The 25,406-nt window shown below is 49.8% G+C and overlaps 4 protein-coding genes across 6 annotated transcripts in view; 3 read left to right on the top strand and 1 right to left on the bottom strand.

Moving 5' to 3' along the window:
* Positions 1 to 909: 909 nt before the first annotated feature.
* LOC111185086 (hemoglobin subunit alpha) lies at positions 910 to 1,702 on the top strand. Its single transcript, XM_022594295.2, has 3 exons — positions 910 to 1,040; positions 1,147 to 1,351; positions 1,478 to 1,702. Exons 1-3 carry the CDS (start codon positions 946 to 948, stop codon positions 1,604 to 1,606), a joined length of 429 nt encoding a protein of 142 aa, XP_022450003.1. The 5' UTR covers positions 910 to 945; the 3' UTR covers positions 1,607 to 1,702.
* Positions 1,145 to 25,406, bottom strand: part of LUC7L (LUC7 like) — a 53,962-nt gene continuing 29,700 nt past the window's right edge. For all 3 annotated transcript variants that reach the window (XM_022594301.3, XM_022594300.2, XM_089896476.1), the window contains one exon: positions 1,145 to 25,152. In XM_022594301.3, coding sequence (XP_022450009.1) covers positions 25,011 to 25,152 — 142 coding nt within the window. In that variant the 3' untranslated portion in view covers positions 1,145 to 25,010. The remainder of the gene's footprint in view (positions 25,153 to 25,406) is intronic.
* On the top strand, positions 3,740 to 4,535 carry LOC111185089 (hemoglobin subunit alpha). Its single transcript, XM_022594298.2, has 3 exons — positions 3,740 to 3,873; positions 3,980 to 4,184; positions 4,311 to 4,535. Exons 1-3 carry the CDS (start codon positions 3,779 to 3,781, stop codon positions 4,437 to 4,439), a joined length of 429 nt encoding a protein of 142 aa, XP_022450006.1. The 5' UTR covers positions 3,740 to 3,778; the 3' UTR covers positions 4,440 to 4,535.
* Positions 6,377 to 7,110, top strand: HBQ1 (hemoglobin subunit theta 1). Its single transcript, XM_022594104.3, has 3 exons — positions 6,377 to 6,534; positions 6,625 to 6,829; positions 6,928 to 7,110. Exons 1-3 carry the CDS (start codon positions 6,440 to 6,442, stop codon positions 7,054 to 7,056), a joined length of 429 nt encoding a protein of 142 aa, XP_022449812.1. The 5' UTR covers positions 6,377 to 6,439; the 3' UTR covers positions 7,057 to 7,110.

Here is a 25,406-nt window from a genome sequence, read left to right as displayed (position 1 = left end):
CGCTGGGTCTTTTAAATAATTTAGAAGATCCTAACGCAGGGTGGGTGCCTGGCAGGCCCACGGCCACCCAAACCCCACCCCAGCTCCAGCCGCCCCGCTCAGTCTCTGGGGTCCCTGGGCCATGGCGCCCCACCTTACACACACACACACACACACACACACACACACACACACACACGTGCCCTGTCAATCTCTCTTCCCTCTGCAGCACTGGTGCAGGGATCTTAGTGCTCCATTTAGAGCCTTTGCAAATGCAGAAGCCTGACCCTGGGAGCTCTCCAAACTCTGAATGAGAATGGTTCCCCGGCTGATAATCTCACATCTGTGCAGGGCTGGGAAGTGGGGGACCAAGTCCAAAGCAGGGGGTGGGGAGGGGCTGCTGGATGCCAAGTCCTGACCCTGGCTGAGTAGAATGCCCCCGCTGTCCATGACAACACCTGCTAACCCGCGCTGTGCCAGGGCCTGCCCACCATTGTGGGTACGATGCTTAAAGGACTTCCCCCCGTTACATCCTGCACCCACATTATTTACATGGGCAGTTTACAGCTCTTCATCCTGGGGAAAAGTTTAGTGCGAAAGTAGCTTGTTTCACTTCGGAAAAGACTGTGCTCCTCTCCAAGACTGGCAAATAGACACCTCGAGGCTACGCCAGCTGGGGACAAACTCGGGTGCCAGTGGGTTTGCGTGGCTCGGAAACGTGTGTGAGCTCCCAGACCCACAGGAGCGGGAAAAGAGTGGGCCCCAGGACTGGGTGGGGCCCACTTGGGACTTCAGCACTCCCGCACCCTCTCGAGACCGAGCTTTCCAGGCTGGCACCTCCTGGCCCTGTGCCAGCCAATGAGCACGGCACGATCGGGCGTGCCCCTCGCACCCCAGGCATAAAGGCTCGCGCACTCCCAGCCCTGCACGCTTCTGGTCCTGACCCAGACTCAAAGAGAACTCACCATGGTGCTGTCTCCCGCCGACAAGACCAACGTCAAGGGCACCTGGGCTAAGATTGGCAACCACAGTGCAGAATATGGCGCAGAGGCCCTGGAGAGGTGAGCAGCCCACCTGCCCGGCTGGGACTGGGGCCGGTCGCCCCGTCGCATCCTGGTCCTGGGCCGACCGGCCTAAGCCCGGCTCTCCCGTCTCTTCTCCACTCAGGATGTTCATAAGCTTCCCCAGCACCAAGACCTACTTCTCCCACTTCGACCTGGGACACGGCTCCGCCCAGATCAAGGGGCATGGCAAGAAGGTGGCCGACGCACTGACCAAAGCCGTGGGCCACATAGACAACCTGCCCGATGCCTTGTCTGAGCTGAGCGACCTGCACGCCCACAAGCTGCGTGTGGACCCGGTCAACTTCAAGGTGAGCTCGCGGGCCGGGCCGGGAGAGATCTGAGCTAGCAAGGCAGAGAGTTCGGTGGGGTTCCAGAGGTGGAGCACGGCGGCACTCCCCCAACCCCGCGGCCCCTGACACCCCCTCTCTCCGCAGCTCCTGAGCCACTGCCTGCTGGTGACCCTGGCTCTCCACCTCCCCGCCGATTTCACGCCCTCGGTCCATGCCTCCCTGGACAAGTTCTTGGCCAGTGTGAGCACCGTGCTGACCTCCAAATACCGTTAAGCTGGAGCCTCCGCGATTCCTACCCTGGCCTGGGGCCCTCTGACGCTCTGGGCTCCCTCACTTCCCGATCTTTGAATAAAGTCTGAGTGGGCTGCAGCCTCTGTAGCCTCATTTCTCTGTGTCCACAAACCGTGCCGGGGTCGGGGTGGTTCCCAGCAACGAGGAATGGGAGGGCTGAGGAGGGATGGGAGCTAAGGCTGAGGCCTCCCAGAATCTGCTGAACCAAGCTCTGACTTGCAAGGGCTCTGCCCGAGGTGGGTAGTCCTAAAATGGCACCCTGTTTTGCAGTTTCTCTGATTCCCCTTAAAGATACAGTTAGGGGCTTCCCTGGTGGCGCAGTGGTTGGGAATCCGCCTGCCGATGCAGGGGACGCGGGTTCGTGCCCTTGTGCGGGAGGATCCCACATGCCGTGGAGCGGCTGGGCCCGTGGGCCATGGTCGCTGGGCCTGCGCGTCCAGAGCCTGTGCTCCGCAACAGGAGAGGCCACAGCGGTAAGAGGCCCGCGTACCGCAAAAAAAAAAAAGATACAGTTAGATCCAAACAACAAACCACACAAACAGGCTTTTTGTGGGGTCTCCCGGCAGTTCTGCCTTGGTGCTGTGAGCAACCTTCACAAAGGCCCCCGTCCCGCGCGCCAGTGCCCTGGACTCCACGCTGGAACCTTGCACACCCCACCCACCCCGTAGCCCTTAGGGACCCTATCAGCAACTCCAGCCAAGCCCCCATCTTCAGGGCAACGCCCAGCGCTGGATAAAAGTTTGGGGAGGGTGGTGGGGCCCCTGCTCACCACTTTCTTTCTGGACAAGGACCTCTTCGAACAGCTGGGGAGTGGCTTCCCCCTCTCCACCACACACTCTTCCTCTGCCCCACAGCCCAATTTGCTTTCATTTAAATATAGAAAAACACTGAAGAATTAAATTAAAATCCACCCATGTTTTTTTTCACACACACACACACACACCCTTTTTGTGTGATTCAAAGGAGAGAGAGAATCCCTCTGTCCTGTCCACCTAACCCCCGCAGAAAGAGCCAAGGCTCACAGTTTGGGACTGACCCCACTGGCTCCTATCCTGTGCTGAGGGGACACAGCTACATCTACAACTGTCCTTTTTTTTTTTTTTTTTTGGTCAAAAATACCATTCTACCTTAGGCATATTTTTCTTCAACCTGCTCTTCTCACTGAACTGTGTCTCCTCTACCTGTCTTCTGGCCAATTCATTCAGCTCTGTCTCACTTCATATATTTGTTGGTCATTTTGATATTTCCATTAATTTCCTGTTAAAATCCTCTGTCAATCGTTCTCATAAGTCATTTGTCTTTTCCTTATATCTTTGTGGGAGGTCTTCCCATATTGTGAATGTAAGACATCAGCTGAGAAATGTTCCTCAAATCTTGCCTTAAAAGGGCCGGGGTGGGGACTTCCCTGGCGGTTCAGTGGTTAAGACGCCGCACTTCCAGTGCAGGGTGCACGGATTCGATCCCTGGTCGAGGGACTAAGATCCCGCATGCCCCGCGGCTCACCCGCCCCCCCCAAAAAAAGGCTGGGGTGCAGCAACTACCACCCTGGAAGAAGAAACTTGAACCCGGAGCCCCCCAGCCGGAGGGATTCCAGTAGACATTTGTTGAGGACATGTCAGCGATGCGCACACGTCTTGTGTGCATCCGTCTCTGGCCTGAACTAGACGCACCGAATCGCCCATTCATTCACTGATTCTGCCCAAATTTAAAATGCCTAGTGTGTGCCAAGCCTAGGTCCAGGGTGGGTGGGACGGGCTGACCTACTCCCTTCTTCCATCCCTCAGGGGTTCTAAAGGGTGGAGGAGCGGACATCCACCCCGCTCCACAAACCGGCCCCCGCCAGCTGGGACCACGATAGCACTTCCGGGGAAGGTGGACGCAGCGGGCGGGAAGCAGCCGGTGGGAGGGCGAATACCCTGGCCAGAATCTCCAGGTCCCTCCCCAAACTGGGAGCGAAGCACGCACCGCCCAGCCAGGCGCAGACATTGCGCCGCGCGCCCCCTGCTGTCCAGGTCCGTAGGCGCATCCCGGCCCCGCGCCAGCCAATGAGCGCGCCCGCGATCGGGCGTGCCCCTCGCGCCCCAGGCATAAAGGCTGGCGCACTCCCAGCCCTGCACGCTTCTGGTCCTGACCCAGACTCAGAGAGAACCCACCATGGTGCTGTCTCCCGCCGACAAGACCAACGTCAAGGGCACCTGGGCTAAGATTGGCAACCACAGTGCAGAATATGGCGCAGAGGCCCTGGAGAGGTGAGCAGCCCACCTGCCCGGCTGGGACTGGGGCCGGTCGCCCCGTCGCATCCTGGTCCTGGGCCGACCGGCCTAAGCCCGGCTCTCCCGTCTCTTCTCCACTCAGGATGTTCATAAGCTTCCCCAGCACCAAGACCTACTTCTCCCACTTCGACCTGGGACACGGCTCCGCCCAGATCAAGGGGCATGGCAAGAAGGTGGCCGACGCACTGACCAAAGCCGTGGGCCACATAGACAACCTGCCCGATGCCTTGTCTGAGCTGAGCGACCTGCACGCCCACAAGCTGCGTGTGGACCCGGTCAACTTCAAGGTGAGCTCGCGGGCCGGGCCGGGAGAGATCTGAGCTAGCAAGGCAGAGAGTGCGGTGGGGTTCCAGAGGTGGAGCACGGCGGCACTCCCCCAACCCCGCGGCCCCTGACACCCCCTCTCTCCGCAGCTCCTGAGCCACTGCCTGCTGGTGACCCTGGCTCTCCACCTCCCCGCCGATTTCACGCCCTCGGTCCATGCCTCCCTGGACAAGTTCTTGGCCAGTGTGAGCACCGTGCTGACCTCCAAATACCGTTAAGCTGGAGCCTCCGCGATTCCTACCCTGGCCTGGGGCCCTCTGGCGCTCTGGGCGCCCTCACTTCCCGATCTTTGAATAAAGTCTGAGTGGGCTGCAGCCTCTGTAGCCTCGGTTCTTTGTGTCCACGAACCGTGCCAGGGGTCGGGGTGGCTCTCTTTGCCTTGGACCAAGCAACTCTCCGAGGCAGGTGAAGAGAGGGAAGGGGAAAACAGTACAGAAGAGGGGCGGAGCCGGTCCCACTGCCACTGTCTGGGATTCTCTGGGCAGGCGTCACCCTCACCCTGGAGTGACTTGCTGAGTACATCCGCCCTTTACCGAATTACTTCCAGAGACTTGCATATTCATCACGGGTTTGCTCAAATAATGGGTCTGTCTCCTGTCTTCACATTTTATGGCACACAGTTGTGCTGAGAGTTGGTGGACCTCCAGCCTAGGACCTTGGAGCTCTCCCAGGGCTCTTCCCAGAGTTGGGTGGTGGGGAGAACACAGAGATCACACTTCTTCAGAGGCTCACTGAGTACCCCCTCCCCATCAAGTGCCTCCCAAGTACATGCACAGTCTAGAGGAAATTGGGGTGAGCAGTGCCATTGCAGAGCCAGGCAATTTCCTGGATATGCCCCTTTCACCTGGTACACCCCCCAGGACACTCACAGGGTCTAAAGGACTGATTTGGGGGGCCCAGCTCAGGATCCACTGCATCACCCTGAGGCCCACTGACTCACCCCAGTGCAGCAGTGGAGAAGAGAGCCCGGGGGGTGGGGGTGGGGGTGTGGGCGCCTGCACTCCGATGTGCTTCCGTCCCATGGAGAATGCCCCTAGTGCCCAGTCCTGGTAGTTGTCCAGCCCTGAGCCCCCGACTGAGAGCAGTGTCCTTTCTTCCCTGGGCCCAAGTGTCATCCTCAGAAAATGTGATGGCAGTTTCCCTGACTCAGTGTGTCATGCTTTTAGCACAGCTGGTGGCACAGTATGAGCTCTGTAAGAGGCAGTCTTCCTTATTTTATTATTAGGAAAAATGAGGGCCTGGGCTAAAAGTGGAAACAACCCAGATGTTCATCAACAGATGAGTGGACAAACAAAATGTGATCTATCCATAAAATGGAATGTTATCCATCCATAAAAAGCAACAAAATGTCAGTACATGCTACAACATGGATAAACCTCGGAAACATACTAAGTGAAAGAAACCAGACACAAAAGACCATATATTGCATGATTCTATTCACATGAAATGTCCAGAATACGCAAATGCACAGACAGAAAGACTGGTAATGGCCAGGGGCTGGAGAGCAGGGGTTATGGACTGATGGCTAATGGGGACAGAGTTTCTATTTGGGACGATGAAAACGTTCTGGAACTGGACAGTGGTGATGGCTGCACGCACTCTGAATGTAATTAAAGACACTGAATTGGACACCTTAAAATAGCTAAGACAGTAAATTTTATGTTACATGAATTTCAACGCAATTTAAAGAAACAAAAGGATGTATAGTGATGCCTGGCACAGCATGAGTGCTGCATAGGTATTAGCTATTATTTTGGGATATATCCTAGGCACCCATTATAAATGCTCATTGTCAGAAAGGGGCGTCTGTTATGAACCAGGTACAACCTTGGAAAGAAGAAATTGTTACCTTCCTTATATACCATAAATGAGAAAATAGACTCAGAAAGGTGTCATAATAGACTCGGGAGGGAGGTAGAATAAGCTGACGTTCAATGCCAAAATCCACGCTAAAATTCAGGGCAACCTAATATTAATGATACATACTAAATATTAGTTTCCATAGAGTAAACCTTCAAAAATACGGGCCTCAGGGTCCAGGGCAATTAGGAAGGCCCCAGGTCGAAGCAGACGCTCCGTGGAGCGCTCCGGGCCCCTGGGGCCAGATTCTGCGACCAGAGGCACGGCGAACCCAGGAGGCCAAGGGGACCGCGGGCCGATACGCGCAGGCGCAACCCGGGCTTCAAGGCTCCGAGCGCGCGGCCGGGCGGGCTCCACGATGGTGCTGGAGGCGGCGGACCGGGCTGCGGTGCGCGCGCTGTGGCTGAAGCTGGGTAGTAACGTCGGCATCTACACGACCGAGGCCCTGGAAAGGTGCGCACAGGCCCCGGGCTCCCCTGCCTTCAGCCCGCTCGGGAAAGCGTCCTCCTTCCTCCCCAGCCTGACTCGCCGTTCCTCCTGCAGGACCTTCCTGGCCTTCCCTTCCACCAAGACCTACTTCCTCCACCTGGACCTGAGCCCCGGTTCCGCCCAGGTCAGAGCGCACGGCCAGAAAGTGGCCGACGCGCTGACCCTCGCCGTGGACCACCTGGAGGACCTGCCCAGCGCCCTGTCGGCTCTGCGTGAGCTGCACGCGCATAAGCTGCGCGTGGACCCCGTCAACTTCCAGGTGAGCTCGCCGGCGGGGCCTGACCCCTGTCGCCGGGGGAGGGGGCTCCCGTCAGGGAAGGGGGGTGCACCCGCGTGGAAACGACTCCCTCTCCGCAGCTGCTGGTCCACTGCCTGCTGGTGACCCTCGCCCGGCACTACCCCGGAGACTTCAGCCCCTCCCTGCAGGCCTCCCTCAACAAGTTTCTGAGCCACGTGATCTCGGCGCTGGCCCCCAACTGTCACTAAATTGAAAGGGTGGTCGCGTGGGGCTCGTGTTTGAGTAAAGTCCGCGGACAAAGCCTCAGGTGCGCGAGTGTTCTCTCTAGGGGAGCGCGCCCTGGGCCTGACAGGGGGCGGGGGCGCCCCTCCTAAATGAAGTAGGGGTCTGAGGAAGCCTGAGTCTCACACTACCAATTGTCAGATCCCAGCAGGACGCCCCCCGAACCCCGGCAGCTTGAGGCAAGTCTAGACAGCGGGTCCCAAATCCCAAGTGGTAAACCCCGACTAGCCATGCCCTTGGGCGCGACCACTTAGCGGTGCAGACCCGGGGCTTCGGCCACTCGGGAAGGGGTGGCAGGTGGCGATCATGGTCGCAAGCTGGCGAGGCCGGACCCTCCTCCGGGCTGCCCACTTCGGACACCTCAGATCCACCTAGAAGCGCGCGGCACAGCCTGGGAGAAAATTAGGGACCGGCGCCCCTGCTGGCGCGGACCGTAACTGCGCCTCCGGAACGTGCTGGGGACTTTGGGTAACCGGTAGGCTTGGGGTCAAAGGCACCTTTGCCAGACTCTGGACCTGGTGGAAGGAGGTGGCTCCTGCTGCAGCGGACAGGGCGGACCAGGGAGCCGGCAGAGAGCCCTGCCCACATGCCACACTTCTCAGGAAGCAGATCTTAGAGCGTCTTCCTTTAAAAAATTCGGAGAACTACTCCACTTGCTGCACCTGCCTGTGTATCCCAGTGGGCTCAGCACATCCATTATTCCTTCACTCCCCACTTGACACATGGGGTAACTGTGTGAACAATGGAGGGCATGGGAGTCCCATCCAAGAGTACCTGTGTGACATGCACAGATGGAAGCCCCCTCTTATCCTGAGGGATATATTCCAAGACCCCCAGTGGATGCCTGAAACCTCAGTACTGAACCCGAAGCATGCTATGTTTTGTCCCATATGTACACACCTATAGTAAATTTAATTTATAATTAGGTACAGTAAGAGAGTAACAGCAATAACTAATAAGACAACGATAACAATGTACTGTAATAAAAGCTATGTGAATGTGGTCTCTCTTTCAAAATATCTTGCCGTGCAAATTTGATACCTTTCCCATCTCAATACCAGAGCAGTTACCACGCACTGCGGCTGTAACTTTTGCAGTTTGAAGTGCGACAGCAAAACAGCATGAATTTTTTTCCTTCTTCACAATTTCACAGATAGAAGATTCGTTCTTACCATAGATCTTAGCAACTTCAACATACGATTTTTTTCTTTCCTTATTGTCTGGAACTTTTAGCTTTTATAAAAAAGTTAATTTTTGGCTGTGTTGGCTCTTTGTTGCTGTGTGCGGGCTTTCTCTAGTTGCAGAGAGCGGGGGCTACTCTTCGTTGCGTTACACAGGCTTCTCACTGCGGTGGCTTCTCTTGTTGTGGAGCACAGGCTCTAAGCATGCGGGCTTCAGTAGTTGTGGCGCGCAGGCTCAGTAGCTGTAGCGTGCACAGGCTTAGCTGCTCTGCAGCATGTGGGATCTTCCCCGCCCAGGGCTAGAACCCGTGTCCCCAGCATTGGCAGGCAGATTCTTAACCACTGCGCCACCAGGGAAGCCCTAGCTTTTCATTTAAAGGAAGCACTTGAGGTCTTCTCTTTGGCACATCACTCCTCTTGTGCTTTGAGGCCATTATTAAGTAAAATAAGGGTCACTTTGAACACAAGCACTGAGATGCTGGGACAGTCCATCTGATAACAGAGAGGGCTATTCAGTGACAAATGGGTGGTACACACCGGACAAAGGGATGGTTCACATCCCAGGCGAGACGTAGTGCGACACCCGGAGATTTCTTCACAATACTAGAATGCACATTTTAAAACTTATGAATTGTTTATTTCTGGAATTTTCCATTTAACATTTTTGGACTTGGGTGGACTGTGGATAACTGAAAGCATGGAAAGTGAAACAGTGGATAAGAAGGGAATAGAGGGCTTTCCTGGCAGCAAAGTGATTAAGAATCCACCTGCCAATGCAGGGGACACGGGTTGTTCGAGCCCAGGTCTGGGAAGATCCCACATGCCTCAGAGCAACTAAGCCCGTGCGCCACAACTACTGAGCCTGCGCGCTAGAGCCCACGAACCACAACTACTGAGTCCACGTGCCACAACTACTGAAGCCCGCACACCTAGAGCCCATGCTCCGCAACGAGAAGCCGCCACAATGAGAAGCCCGCGCACTGCAACGAAGAGTAGCCCCTGCTCACTGCAACTAGAGAAAGCCCGTGTGCAGCAAGGAAGACCCAACACAGCAAAAACTTAATTAATTTAAAAAAAAATAAAAAGGGAATAGACATACCACACACACACACAGGTGCAAACACCCACAGGCAGAACAGCCCCACAGAGACATGTGACAAGGTAGCATGTAATGTAAGTCTTCCAGGTCCTTCTGGGCACATTTGCAGAGATTTTCTTTTTTTTCTTTTGGCCGTGCAGTGCAGCATGTGGGATATTAGTTCCTCAACCAGGGATCGAACTCATGCTTCCTGCAGTGGAAGAGCAGAGTCTTAACCACTGGACCACCAGGGAAGTTCCTTGGAGAGATTTTCTTAAGAAATGGTATCCTCAAAGTGTCACTGGAAAAAATCAACACACTGGATGATATAAAGAGCAAAAACCTGGTATGGGAGGAAAAGACACCATAAACAGAGTTAAAAGAGGAACTGGGAGAAAAATATTTGCCACAAATAGCAAAGGGTTATTATTTTTTTCTTTACAAGACCCAAATTCTTCTTTCCCATGCCCTCTACTTTTTTTTTTTTTAAACACCAGTCAACCCAATAGAAAAATAAGCCAAAGGACAAACAGGCAACTCATAGTATACCAATGACCAAGAGACATTTGCAAAGATACATAAAGAGGGCTTCCCTGGTGGCACAGTGGTTGAGAGTCCGCCTGCCGATGCAGGGGACGGGGGTTCGTGCCCCGATCCGGGAAGATCCCACATGCCGCGGAGCGGCTGGGCCCGTGAACCATGGCCGCTGAGCCTGCGCGTCCGGAGCCTGTGCTCCGCAACGGGAGAGGCCACAGCAGTGAGAGGCCCGCGTACCGAAAAATTAAAAAAACAACAACAACAACAACAAAAAAGATACATAAAGACATGCAAATTAAAATGCTCATTAACAAGACACCTGTCATGGAAATATTTAAAAAGGCAAGATCAAATACACTCCTGGTGGAAGTTTTAGTATAACCTTTTGGGAGGGTAATTCAGTTGTGGGCTGGTAAATATTTAAATAACTGGCACTCAGGAAGAACGGAATGGGAACTGATTTGTAGCATAGGCCAATTTCCGTGATGTAACTACTGCCATCATGGTTGATTCAGGCTATCAAACAGGTTATCACTGAATGGGAAATTAGGAAGAGATATATAGGGACTTCCCTGGCGGACCAGTGGTTAAGACTCTGTGCTTCCACTGCAGCGGGGTGCCGGTTCAATCCCTGGTCAAGGAACTAAGATCTCGCATGCTGCATGGCTTGGCAAAAAAAAAAAAGGAGTGATTCGGTTTCACCTTTAAAAAAAAGGGAAGAGATGTATAGTAGCTGCCATTGTGTCATATTTCCACTGTCCAGATACAAAAGATGTAAACATAGATGATAGTAAACTGTAGTGACATAATTAGGAAGTAATTGGCTTTCAGTATTTATTACCTGTTTTTCACATGACCTATTTAGTTGTAAATTACTATAACTTAATTTTTAATAGTGGTTGTGTTTAACAACAAGCTCTCAAAATTCCTACAACTTAACCTGAGCCAATACAAGCAGGTTCCAGCACACTGCGGGCTGTATCCTTTATTTATTTTTTTAAAAATATTAAATTTCTTTTGGACTTCCCTGGTGGCACAGTGGTTAAGAATCCGACTGCCAATGCAGGGGACACTGGTTCAAGCCCTGGTCTGGGAAGATCACACATGCTGCAGAGCAACTAAGCCCATGTGCCACAACTACTGAGCCTGTGCTCTAGAGGCCGCGAGCCATAACTGTTGAACCCATGTGCCACTACTGAAGGCCATGTGCCTAGAGTTCATGCCCCACAAAAAAGAGAAGCCACCGCAATGAAAAACCCGCACACTGCAACAGAGAGTAGCCCCCACTCACCACAACTAGAGAAAGCCCGCGTGCAGCAACAAAGATCCAACACAGCCAAAAATAAAATAAAAAATAATAAATTTACAAAAAATATGTTAAATTTCTTTTATTTCTTTACCTAGGAATAAATCTACATCAAATATCAGTATATAGGCACTTCCCTGGTGGTTCAGTGGTAAAGAATCCACCTTCCAATGCAGGGGACGCAGGTTTGATCCCTGGGCAGGGAACTAAGATCCCACATGCCATGGGGCAACTAAGTCCACACACTGCAACTACCGAGCTCGCGCGCGCCTCAATTAGAGAAAACCCTCACAGCACTAGAGAGAAGCCTGTGCGCTACAATGAAAGATCCCGCATGCCTCAATGAAGATCCTGTGTGCCGCAACTAAGACCTGACACAGAAAAAAAAAAAAAAAATCAGTATATAATTCATCATTATCACAAAAAGTTATTCTGGAATAAGAGGGAAAGACAATCTCAAAATTCACCCATCATCAGGATGTTCCAATGACCAAATCAACCTCTGTTCATCTACAGAACTCATTAATATAACCAAATTTGCCTCACAACTACATATATATATACATATTTTGGTAGGCCCTTCTTGGTTATCTATCTATATTTATTTATTTATTTTTGGCTGTATTGGGTTTTTGCTGTGCACGGGCTTTCTCTAGTTGTGGCAAGCAGGGGCTACTCTTCGCTGCAGTGCACGGGCTTCTCATTGTGGTGGCTTCTCCTGTTGTGGAGCACGGGCTCTAGGTGTGCAGGCTTCAGTATTTGTGGCACTCGGGCTCTGGAGCGCAGGCTCAGTAGTTGTGGCACACGGGCTTAGTTGCTCCACGGCATGTGGGATCTTCCCGGACCAGGGATCGATGCCGTGTCCCCTGCAATGGCAGGTGGATTCTTTTTTTTTTTTTTTCTAATGTGGACCATTTTTTTAGTCTTTTTTGAATTTGTTACAATATTGCATCTGTTTTATGTTTTGGTTTTTTGGCCACGAGGCATGTGGGATCTTAGGTCCCTGACCAGGCGTCGAATCCACACCCCCTGCATTGGAAGACAAAGTCTTAACCACTGCACCACTAGGGAAGTCCTGGTTATCTATTTTAAATATAGCAGTGTGTACATGTCAATCCCAAACTCCCTATCTATCCCCCCACCACCAACCTTACCACTGGTAACCATGTTCTCTAAGTCTGTGAGTCTGCTTCTGTTTTGTAAGTTTATTTGTATCATTTTAAGATTCCGCACATAAGCGATATCATATGACATTTGTCTTTCTCTGTCTGATTTACCTCACTTAGTACGATAATCTCCAGGTCCATCCATGTTGTTGCTAATGGCATTATTTCATTCTTTTTAATGGCTGAGTAATATTCCATTGTATATAGGTACCACATCTTCTTTAACCATTCATCTTTTGATGGACATTTAGGATGCTTCCGTGTCTTGGCTATTGTGAATTGTGCTACTATGAACACTGGGGTACATGTATACTTTCGAACCAAGTGTTTCTCCAGATATATGCCCAGGAGTGGGACTGCTGGATCATATGGTAGCTCTACTTTTAGTTTTTCAAGGAACCTCCATAGCGGCTGCACCATCTTACATTCCCACCAACAGTGTAAAGTTCCCTTCTCTCCACACCCTCTCCAGGATTTATTGTTTGTAGATTTTTTGGTGATGGCCATTCTGACTGGTGTGAAGTGATATCTCATTGTAGTTTTCATTTGCATTTCTACAATAATTAGCGATTTTGAACACCTTTTCATGTGCCTCTTGGCCATCTGTATGGCCAAGAGAAATGTCTATTTAGGTCTTCTGTCAATTTTTTGATTTTTTTTTTTTTTTTTTTTTGCGGTACATGGGCCTCTCACTGTTGTGGCCTTTCCCATTGTGGAGCACAGGCTCCGGACGCGCAGGCTCAGTGGCCATGGCTCACAGGCCCAGCCGCTCCATGGCATGTGGGATCTTCCCGGACCCGGGCACGAACCTGTGCCCCCTGCATCGGCAGGCGGACTCTCAACCACTGCGCCACCAGGGAAGCCCGGGTTGTTTTGTTTTTATGATATTGAACCACATGAGCTGTTTGTAAATTAGAAGACTAATCCTTTGTCGGTGTAAATACTCCCCAACTCATTCTATGAGGCCACCATCATCCTAATATGAAAACCAGACAAAGATACCACAAAAAAAGAAAATTACAGGCCAATATCACTGATGAACATAGATGCAAAAATCCTCAACAAAATATTCGCAATCCAAATCCAACAATACACTGAAAGGATCATACACCACGATCAAGTGGCGTTTATCCCAGGGATGCAAGGATTTTTCAGTATCCACAAATCAATCAGTATAATACACCACATCAACAAACTGAAGAATAAAAATCATATGATCATCTCACTAGATGCAGAAAAAGCTTTTGACAAAATTCAACACCCATTTATGATAAAAACTCTCCAGAAAGTGGGCAAAGAAGGAACACACCTCAACATAATAAAGGCCATTTATGACAAACCCACAGCTAACATCATACTCAACAGTGAAAAGCTGAAAGCATTTCCTCTAAGATCAGAAACAAGACAAGCAAGATGTCCACTCTCACCACTTTTATTCAACATAGTTTTGGAAGTCCTAGCCACAGCAACCAGAGAAGAAAAAGAAATAAAAGGAATCCCAACTGGAAGAGAAGAAGTAAAATTGTTATTGTTTGCAGGCAACATGATACTATACATAGAAAATCCTAAAGATGCCACCAGAAAACTACTAGAGCTCATCGATGAATTCAGTAAAGTGGCAGGATACAAAATTAATACACAGAAATCTGTTGCATTTCTATACACTAACAACAAAAGATCAGAAAGAGAATTAAAGAAACAATCCATTTACCATCGCATCAAAAAGAATAAAATACCTAGGAATAGACCCTACCTAAGGAGACAAGACCTGTACTCTGGAAACTATAAGACACTGATGAAAGAAATCGAAGACTACGCAAACAGATGGAAAGATATATCATGTTCTTGGACTGGAAGAATCAATACTGTCAAAATGAATACACTACCCAAGGCAATCTACTATCAAATTATCAATGGCATTTTTTACAGAACTAGAACAAAGAAATCTTAAAATTTGTATGGAGACACTAAAGACCCCAAATAGCCAAAGCAATCTTGAGAAAGAAAAACAGAGCTGGAGGAATCAGGCTCCCTGACTTCAGACTATCCTACAAAGCTAGAGTCATCAAAACAGTATGGTACCAGCACAAAAAGAAATATAGATCAATGGAACAGGACAGAAAGCCCAAGATAAACCCACCTACCTATGGGCACCTAATCTATGACAAAGGAGGCAAGAATATACAATGGAGAAAAGACAGTCTCTTCAGTAAATGGTGCTGGGAAAACTGGACAGCTACACGTCAAAGAATGAAGTTAGAACACTCTCTAACACTATATGCAAAAATGAACTCAAAATGGATTAAAGACCTAAATGTAAGGCTAGATACTATAAAACTATTAGAGAAAAACATAGGCAGAACACTCTGACATAAATTGCAGCAATATCTTTTTCGATCCATCTCCCAGAGTAATGGAAATTAAAACAAAAATAAACAAATGGGACCTAATTAAACTCAAAAGCGTTCACAAAGAAAACCATAAACAAAATGAAAAGACAACCCACGGAATGGTAGAAAATATCTGCAAATGATGGTTGTACCCTTTAAATCCAAAAAGTGCAAATTTTCTAGGCCTGCAGTCCTGATTCTGGGATTTATCCTGCAGAAAACAGGCACACACATGAAGATGTATGCACAGTGACGTTCTTTGCAGATCTGTTTATCAGAGCAGAGAAATAAAAAGAAAATAAGAAAAAAATATGGTGCACAACCAACACATTCATCAATAGGAGAAAAGTTTAAAAATTATGGTAGATGACACCATAAAACTCCTCGAAGTAGATGACACCATAAAACTAGAAGAGAACAAAGGCAAAACATTCTGACATAAATCATGCCAATGTTTTCTTAGGTCAGTCTCCCAAGGCAATAGAAATAAAGGGAAAAATAAACAAATGGGACCTAATCAAACTTACAAGCTTTTGTACAGCAAAGGAAACCATAAACAAAACGAAAAGACAACCTACGGACCAGGAAAAAATATTTGCAAATGATGTGACTAACAACAGCTTAATTTCCAAAATGTACAAACAGCTCATACAACTCAATAACAAAAAAACTAACAACCCAATCAAAAAATAGGCAAAAGACCTAAAAAGACATTTCTCTTTTGATGGCCAGATGGCCAACAGGCACATGAAAAGATACACAAAATCTCGAATTAGAGAAATGCAAATCAAAACTACAATGAGGTATCACCTCACACCAGTTAGAATGGCCATTATAAAAAAGTCTAAAAATAACATGGGAATTCCCTGGCGGTGAGGTGGTTAGTACTCAGTGTTTTCACTGCTGTGGCCCAGGTTCAATCCCTGGTCGGGGATCATCCCAAGAGCCGCGAGGTACGGAGAAAAAAAAAAGGAAAAAAGCCTATAAATAAAAAATGCTGGAGAGGATGTGGAGAAAAGGAAACCCTCTTACACTGTTGGTGGGAATGTAAATTGGTGCAGCCACTGTGGAAAACAGTCTAGAGGTTCCTAAAAAAACTAAAAATAGAGTTTCCATATGAACCAGCAATCCCGCTCCTGGGCATATATCTGGACAATACTATAATTCAAAAAGATAAATGAACCCCAGTGTTCATAGCAGCACTATTTACAACAGCCGAGACACGGAAACAACCTAAATGTCCATCAACAGAGGAATGGATAAAGATGATGTGGTACATATATACAATGGAATATTACTCAACTATAAAAAAAAATGAAATAATGCCATTTGCAGCAACCTGGATGGACCTAGAAATTATACTAAGTGAAGTAAATCAGAAAGAGAAAGACAAATGCCATATAATATCACTTATATGTGGATTCGAAAATATGACACAAATAACTTATCTGTGAAAGAAAAACAGACGCACAGACATAGAAAACAAACTTATAGTTACCAAAGGGGAAAGCAGGGATGGCGGAGGGATGGATTGGGAGTTTGGGGTTAGTAGATGCAAACTATTATATACAGGATGGATAAACAATAAGGACCTACTGCATAGCACAGGGAATTACATTCAATATCCTGTTAAACCATAATGGAAAAGAATATGAAAAAAATGTATATGTACACATAACTAAGTCACTTTGTCGTATAGTAGAAATTAACATGTAAATCAACTATACTTCAATAAAGTAAATTTTTAAAAAAATTATGGCAGAGGCACACAGGGAGGTCAGCCTCTGGGCACAGACAGTGAACAATGCCAAGACGTTCATGGAACAAAATACACAGCAGGTCACTGTAGAGAATAAATCCAGGTTCATATTGACATAATCACAAGAAAACTGAAAACAACACACACTAAGTGATGGCAGCAGTTCATGGGCGTGGGACTAGGGAGGCAGAGAAGACAGCTGTCAGTATACCTGATCTAATCCCAGAAAAGGAAAGTGATGGCGGTATGAGTGATTATTCATTTATGTGCATGTGTTTCGCCCTTTCACAATTAATTTGCAGAAAACCTTGCCCTGAGCATTTGTAGCAAAAATTCTATGCACAAACATAATTTTCCTTGGGGGATTTTTATAGAAGTGGAATTTCTGGTATGCCCATTGCTATGGCTTTTTGATAAAATTTCCAAAACTGCCCTCCTGAGTTTCGTGAGCAGGAGGCGAGAGCCTGCACCCCCCACCCCGCAGCCCTCATTTAGCTCATTACTTGTGAAGGTGAACGCTGCTTGCTCCATCTTGACTTCTCTGTAGAATCACCCACTTTCCCAGGGTGGTGTTTGTTCTTTGTCAGGTCTGTGGACCTGACGCCTTTGCCCATTTTTTTCTGTCTTTCTTGGGGGGAGTCTCTCCTCGAAATATACCCAACCCTTCCTTCAGGCCTCTGGGCCCTGTCATGCTCCAAGGCTTTGCCTGCTCTGTGCTGCCATTTCCAACCTGGCAAGAAAAGAGGCTACAGCTTTATTTATGACAATTTAAAATACTGGATAAGATGCCTTTCATCTTCTCAACAGCACAAAGGGCAAGCAAGATGATAAGGAATTTTCAGACCAAAAACCAAGTAAATGTGAGAATTCAGAAATGTCACAGCACCTATACCACCTGGGTTCTGATGTACTTGCCGAAACTAGCAAACTTGAGTTGGGATTTTTTTTCCTTACAGGCTCATAGGTTAAAAGGGCCAGTATAAGGTGACGTACCCAAAAGGTGACTCCTCCCCATAAACCTGGGGCCCTAAAGGGATACCCCACTGGGTATCCTTTCCCCAAACACAGGGACTAGGAAAAACGAGCAAGAAAGAAAGAAAAGAAAAAGCAAAAACAAAAAAACCCTTATGTTCAGCAGAAAAGGGAAAACAATGCCCTGATAAATTGAAATCACATGCTGATACCTGTGGCTTTGCAGACCAAGTTCATATCACCAGAGGGGCCCTCCCCTTACCAAAATCTCCAGGCTGTGAATTTTGTGTAAAATGATCCTGGACTCCCTCATCGACCCCTGGCAAACAAATCCTCCCTTGAAGAAATCACCATAGGCCACAAAGGGCCAGGACTAGCAAACTCACCAGGCACAGGGGGAAAGAAGACACCGTACGTGAAAGCCAGCAGATACATGAGTCAGCAGAATGGACCTGCCGAAGTGTCAGATTCAATTACAACTTTGCTTGTTCAGAAAATTAAAGACAAGATTTCAAATATCTGCAGGGAACCATAAAATATAATAAGTCACACAGCACATATGAAAAAGAACTTTTAGAAATGAAAAATATAACCATCAAAAATTAAAATGGGGCTTCCCTGGTGGCACAGTGGTTGAGAGTCCGCCTGCCGATGCAGGGGACACGGGTTCATGCCCCGGTCCGGGAAGATCCCACATGCATCGGAGCGGCTGGGCCCGTGAGCCATGGCCGCTGAGCCTGCGCGTCCGGAGCCTGTGCTCCGTAACGGGAGAGGCCACAACAGTGAGAGGCCCGCGTACCGCAAAAAAAAAAAAAAAAAAAAAAAAAAAAAAAAATGCAATGGATAACCTTAACAAAACAGTCATAGAATTAGTGAACTTAAAAATTAAGTCAGAATCAATTATCAAGACCGTAAGACCCTGCACAACACCAAGCAGGAGCTCTTCCTTTTTAAAAATTTTTAATATTTATTTGGCTGCACCGGGTCTTCGTTGCAGCACGCAGGCTCTTAGTTGTGGCATGCAGGATCTAGTTCCCTGACCAAGGATAGAACCCATGGCCCCTGCACTAGGAGCTCAGAGTCTTAACCGCTGGACCACCAGGGAAGTAGCTTCCCAGCTCTTCCCTGAATGTCATGCCTCGGGTGCCTCACTTGCCCCACCCTGTCCTGACTCTACTGAAGGATATATTTCAGGAGAAGTCTGAGCTGTAAGAAGAGTGAATAACAAAAACACTGGTAAATACAAACACTGATTGTATGTAGTTATAATGTCTATGGAGTTAAGAAAACAAAAAAAACACCAAAAAGCCCTACACAGACGCGAAACACCCGCCGATACTAAGCAAGAAGGGGTTCAGAGCCCTCAAGTCCTCTTAAGTCCTTGTACCATCTGTCATGCAAACAATGTCTTCATTAACTTTAGACTCAGTTTCCTATTGCTGGTATAACAAAAACTCAGTGACTTAAAACAACGCAAGTTTATTCTCTTACAGTTCTAGAGAGCAGACACCCAAAATCAGTTTCTCTACGCTGAAATCAAGATGTCCGCAGGCCATGCCCCTCAAGAGGCTTTGGGGGAAAATCCTCTCCTCATCTTTTCAGCTTCTAGAATTGCATTCCTTGGTTCTTGGACACTTCCTCCAGCTTTAAAGCCAGGAGCACCCGGCCTTCTTTGGTGGCCAAATCTCCATCTCCCATTTGTGACTGCATTAGGACTACCTGGATAATCCAGAATCATCTCCATCTCAAAATCTTTCACTTAATCACATCTTCAAAATCCCCTTGCCATATAAAGGAATATTCACAGGTCCCAGGGATTAAGACCTCTATATATTTGGAGGCTATCATTCAGCCAACCACAACATATCAAGTATGCATGTTGTAAAATTCTAAGGGAAGAATAGAAAGAATAGAAATAGAGCATATGACTTCCAATCTAACAGAGTGAAAAACACTGTTAAAATAAAACAATCCCCCCAAAAAGGGGCAAAAATGGAAAGAGAATGGGTATGACAAATGGAAAGCCCCCCACAAAAGACAGTGTCAACAAAACCAAGAACATTGTTAACTACACCGACTATGTGACTTAACTAATCCAAAGGATAAAGATCCGACAAAGGACTTTCAGACAAAAGGCACAAATAGAGTAAAAACAAGCGTCACTAATAACAATGATGGGGACAGACTCTAGAGTGGAGCCTGTAACCCCACCTCTTGGTGTTCTCCCCCTGTGTTGTCACCTCCCTTTGAGTGTGGCTTTGCTTTTTGTTTATTTGAAATTTATTTTATTGGAGTATAGTTGATTTACAACGTTGTGTTAGTTTCTGGTGTACAGCAGTGACTCAGTTATACATACATATAATAGTTTGCATTTACTAATCCCAAACTCCCAATCCATCCCTCCCCCAAGCTTTTTATTTTTAATATGGTGAAATACACATAACATTTACCATTTCAACCATTTTAAAGTGTACAATTCAGTGGTGTTTAGTACATTCACAATGGTGTGCAATCATCACCTCTATCTAGTTCCAGAACTTTCTCATCCTCTGAAAGAAAACCCTGTGTCCATTACCAGTCACCCTCCATGCCTCTCCCCCCTCAGCCCCTGAAAGTCACTCACCTACTGTCTGTGTGAATTTACTGATCCTGGACTTTTCATGGAAATGGATACAGTACATGGTCTTTTGTGTCCAGCTTGTTACCCAGCATAAGGTTTTCAAGGCTCATTCATGTTAGACATGCATCAGAATTCCAGTCCCTTTTAGGCCGAGCAATATCTCATTGTAGGAACAGACATTTTGGGTTTTGTTTGCCCCTGTATCTGTTACATTTGGGTTGTTTCCACCTTCTGGCTACTGTGAATACCATAAACACGCTTGTACAAGGATTTCTGAGTCTCTTTCAGCTCTCCCAAGTGTGTCTCAAGGAGTGGACCTCTGCTGGGCTCTGTGGTAACTGTTCCCCACACCCTCTCCAGCACTTGCTGTCTCCATGTCTCTCTCGCCCACGCTCCCCCCCCACCACCACTTGTCTTGTTTTTAACCCACAGGATTTGGGGCGGGAATGGGAAGGCACTCCCAGGACTGAGGTGCTGCCTGTCTGGCTAGGAGACCCTGTCCCTCACCCGCTGCCCTGAGCCACCCTGTGGAGGGCCTCCTGCCAAAGCTGGAAAGCCGCTGACTGCTGCCACGACCAGGTGAGCTGGGGAGGACCCTTCCCCAGTACAGCCTCAGATGACACCCCTTGACTGCAGCTCTGAGAACCCTGATGCTAAGAAGCGGTGGGACAATAAATGTGTGTTGTTCGTGGTAAGTGATTTTCAAAGAGAGCAGAGACCTCTGACAGGGATTGTGGGGGAAGATGGGGGCTCCCAGGAGCTGGAGATGTCCTATCTCTGGACCTGGGTGCACATGCAGGGCCTGCTCCTCGTTCTCTAAACAAAGTGTTTTGTGCTTTCTTCTGTACAGAGCCTGGGCCTGGCCTGGGGCTGACTGGCCTGGATTCCCAGGCAGGCTGAACTTCGGTGGGGCTCCAAAGGAGGCACTAGCAGCTTCAGAAGGAGGCCCGGGACAATACAATACTGTATTGTAATATATCACATTATTATGTAATTATAAGCATCATACTATATATACAATGATACTGTGTTATATGTTTGAAGTTGCTGAGTAGAGGTTAAAAGTTCTCACCACAAGAAAAAAATCATGTCGCAATATATACATATATCAAATCATTACACCTGAAATGTAACATTTGTCCATTACATCTCAATAAAAATTAAAATATGAAGGTGGTCGGGATCCAGGTGGGGGAAGTCACCTTGGCTGGCCGCTCGCGACTTCTCTCCTGGACAGTGAGGACAGTGCTCCTCGCACAACCTCCTTGGGAGGGCACCCCCAGCCCCATGGACACTGGGCAAGGAAATCAGGCAGGCCAGGCTGTGGGGATGACACGAGGAAGGGAGCCAGCCATGGAGGGCGGGGAGCAGGTGCCCCAGGGAGGGAAAGACGGAAGAGCAGAAGAGGCCGGAAAGCGCCAGAGAGCTGTGGGTGCTCAGGACACGCAGGGACCCCCAGGGACCCCTCGGGCTTTCCCAGTGGACTCCCAGGTGCCCCGGGGCAGGGGGTGGAGGGTCGCCTCCGATCAGGGATCACTGGCACTTGGTGGCAGACGTGTAGGTCCTCAAGCAGCCATCAGCTTTGTTGCCTGTGACCCCGCGCCCAGGGCCATGTGGCACCAAAGCCTCCTGTGCTGGAGCATGCCCAGGGGTGTGGGAGGAGGAAGGGTTGTCTGAGGGCCGGGCTTAGGGCCTGTGCAGTGGACATAAAGGAATACAATGTGCCAGCAACTGTGGACAGGACTCAACCCTCTTCTCCTCCGGTCCAAACAGAACAAGTGTTATTTTCCGCATGTGCCCTGGTGGCAAGAGCTTGAAGCCCTGCTCTAAGGAGTTGGACAGCAGCTCAGTTCATGTCCCAAGAGATATGCCACTGAGGGTTTGCAGCTGGTGGCCCAGCTGTCGGGGACCCCTCCTGCTGCCCCCAGTCCAGCTCTCAGTGTGTTCCGGACTAGCAGCACCAGGAGCCCAAGGAAACTGTTACATTCTTGGTACCAATACAGGCTACAGGGTGGATGAACCCTCCAACACCACGCTCAGTGGTAAGAGGTGCTAGTCACAGGTCACATCGTGTGATTCCAGAGACAGAAAGTAGATTAGTGGTTGTTCAGGGCTGGGGCCAGAGGGAAGGGGGAGTAACTGCTAATGGGTACAGGGTTTGGGGTGATAAAAATGTTCTACAGCTACACAGTAATAAACTAGACAGCACAACATTGTGAATATACAAAACCCACTATACCATACGCTTTAAAGTGGTTAAAATGTTGAACTTCATGGTAGGAGCATTTATCTCAATCAAAAAAATCTACCTGAAAAATAATAAAGTCTACATTCTTGGACCCCTCCCTAGACCAAGAAAAAGTCTGCAGGGGGTGGGGGTGGGGGAAGCCACCTGTTTTAACAAGTCCTCCAGATGACAATGACATGCAATAAAGTCCAAAAACCACTTAGCTGACCCAGTCTCCCCAGAGCAGGACCACGTGTGGGTTCTAAGCCCCACTGTGGCCCCCATCCCATTCCCAGGCAGGGGGCCCACCAGAGGCACTGCTTGTGCACACCCCCTCCCCAAATCACACAAACCATGGCTGGACACGGCCCCCCAGCCCCCAGGCCCAACCAAGAGCACCCAGCTACATCCTGGGAGGATATCCCTGTATCCACATGATGCAGCGAGGGCCTGGGAGCTGCCTTGGATGCAATGGGCTCCCACGCAGCAGCAGAGCCAGCACAGATCCTCCAGCCCTCCCTTCCCTAGATTGTAGCTCTGGGCCTGGCTAGAGATCCCCAGAAAGGGGAGAGCAGCCGAAACAGCCCTGCCCCCCCAACAGCCTGCAGCCTCCGTGCACTTAGGAGACTCCACAACCTGCACAAGGTGCTACCACCATGCCACACCCCACCCCTGCCAGTGGCCAGAAGCATGGTGTGTGTGTGGGAGTCCCTGAGAATTTGGTGACAGGGAGGGTCTGAGGGCACCACAGAGCCCTGGGGTTGACCCCAGGGGCCTAGGGCCCACCATCACCATGGGCCCCGGAAGCATCTGCACCTATTGGCTGGGCCGACCCAACTCTCTGCTAGGATTGCAATCATCTCCCTACCTCCATCCCTGCTCTTCCCTGTTAAATGAGTGATTCCCCACATCAGTATTTTAACAAGGAGTGAGGGAGCTCAGGTAGGTGGCCCCCTCCGGCCCCAGTCCCCTCCTCTCAGCACCCTCTGGGTCCTCCACCCACCTACCAGGCCCTCTGCTGGAACCCACCCAGGGTGCGCTGTGGCGTCCTCAGAGCAGCCTCGGTGTCCTGGGTTGTGCACTGCCCCCACCAGTCTGACCTCTTCCTCTGCCCATCCAGAGCAGAGGGCCACGGCCGGTCTGCTGCACTCCTATGCCCAGGAGTTGGGCCAACACGGAGAACCCAAGGCTCAGGGGTCAGGGAAACCAGGCTCTCAGGCCCTGTGATGTGCCAGGGGCAGGCGGGTGCCTCCAGCACAGAGGCTGGAAGAGCCAGGTAGCAAGGGCTCCCACTGCCTCGTCCTGGATGACTGGTGAGCGTCCAGGTGTAAGGGGAGCAGAAGCCGCCCTCCAGGCCCTCCTGGGCGTCTTGACTCCAGCGCCACCTGCTTTCTGGCTGTCGGGACCCCAGACCTCCTAAGTACAGGGACACCATCTGCCCTCTGCCTCTTCAAAACCACCTCTCTACGGACAGTGGCCACCACAGTGATTGCCACTCAACTGTAGACTCACAAATGGTTACAGTGGTAAACGTATGTGTACTGCACGACAATAAGAACAGGACAAAACCCCAAAACATCCCTTCCGGAGGTGACGAATGGAGGTGTGAGGAGCTGTGCAGCCCTGCCCCGGCTTCCCGCTCAGTCCAGCCCCCACCGTCACAGGCCAGGCTACACCGTTGAGTCGGGAACCCATGACCATAGCCCTCACCCCCTTTGCCTCTACCCTCCCAGGAGACCTTTACACCCCCTGCCCCGCCCCCGACCCAGGCTTTCTGCCAACTTGTATCCACTTCCCACCTGGGAGGGCACACCTCCACCCACCTATCAGACAGATACTCACCCCTGGCTTCCCAGTGGTCTCCCACTGTGAGCAGGGTTATGTTCCAGCATGTTCTGGCCCAGCCAGAAGCTCCCTCCAAAAATACCCCCACAAAAGTGAAAACAAGAAAAGAGCTCCCAGTTATACTTTTCTGAAGGGCTCACTTTAGCAATACGTGCAAAAGGGCTGAGGGAGAGTGGGTAACACCACCAGGCCCCCCAAGGGTGAGTCAAACCACACCTGACCCCAAAGTCAGCACGCCACCCTCTGAAGACCTCGTGGCTGTCATGCAGATACTATGCACGGGTCTTTCTTGGCCCTAAGTAACTCCAAGAGGGGGAACTGTAGTTCATCTGAGCTCGAGTGCCATGCTGAGGCTGCTTACCACAAACCAGACAGGCAGTCCTCGGTAAGAGCGCAGCTCAGACTTCAGAAAGACATGTGGAGCCCACAGAGCAGACGGCCGGGCACATCCGGCCCCAGCCAGTCTGGGTGTTGGAGGTGCACAGCACATCATATGCCAAAAGTCAAAGGGGAGTCCAACGTAAGTCACATTTCTAAGCTCAAGTCAGATGACCCCTGGTGTGTCCCCCAACCTGTGGAAGCCACGGCGAAGTCTAGCACACCGGGGACAGGAGAGACTGCACCGCGGCCGTCAGGAAGCAGTCTGTCAGGCTATTTATTCCCACTTGACATAACCCAGAACACAGGAGCAACTCTGTACATCTCGAGAAACTCACAGCTAGCTCCAAAACAATAGAAATGGTAAACTACAAAAGATGAGTTGTATTCAGCAAATATAAAGGGTAACGTTAGGCTGTGTCAAACATGTATCGGACTATTTACAGCGCCTGGGCGTGGGTTCAGATCTCGCCGGCCTCCTTTTCCTCCGACCTCCGTGACGCAGTCTTTCCATTGGTGCTCTCGAGCCTCCAGTCGGTGGCCCCCCGCTCACTCCGCCCGCGTTCCCAGGACTCCTCCCTTGAGGCCCGCTCTCTGGAGAACCTGGGAAACAGGAACCAGAGGCTCAGCAAGGGCTGGCCCTCCCTCCTGGCTGCTCCTCAGGCACTGACACCTTGGACCCTCAGCATCAGGCCAGGTAAGGGTAGGACCCACCACGGCTGGAAGGGCCCTAGCAGACCAGAGGGTGCCAGGCCTGCCGTCTTGTGCCCAACCCACTGCCCAGGGAGGGCTGGGCAGCCACTAGAAAGTGACATCTGCAAAGGTTTCTAGTAACAGGAAAAGCTTTCACTATAATG

Source organism: Delphinapterus leucas, chromosome 15 (genome assembly GCF_059928025.1).
Source record: "Delphinapterus leucas isolate spDelLeu-1000000601 "Yukka" chromosome 15, BTC_Dleu_Yukka2, whole genome shotgun sequence".
Classification (NCBI taxonomy): domain Eukaryota; kingdom Metazoa; phylum Chordata; class Mammalia; order Artiodactyla; family Monodontidae; genus Delphinapterus; species Delphinapterus leucas.
Note: the sequence above shows the minus strand (reverse complement) of the source record. Positions and strands in the feature narration are given on the sequence as shown.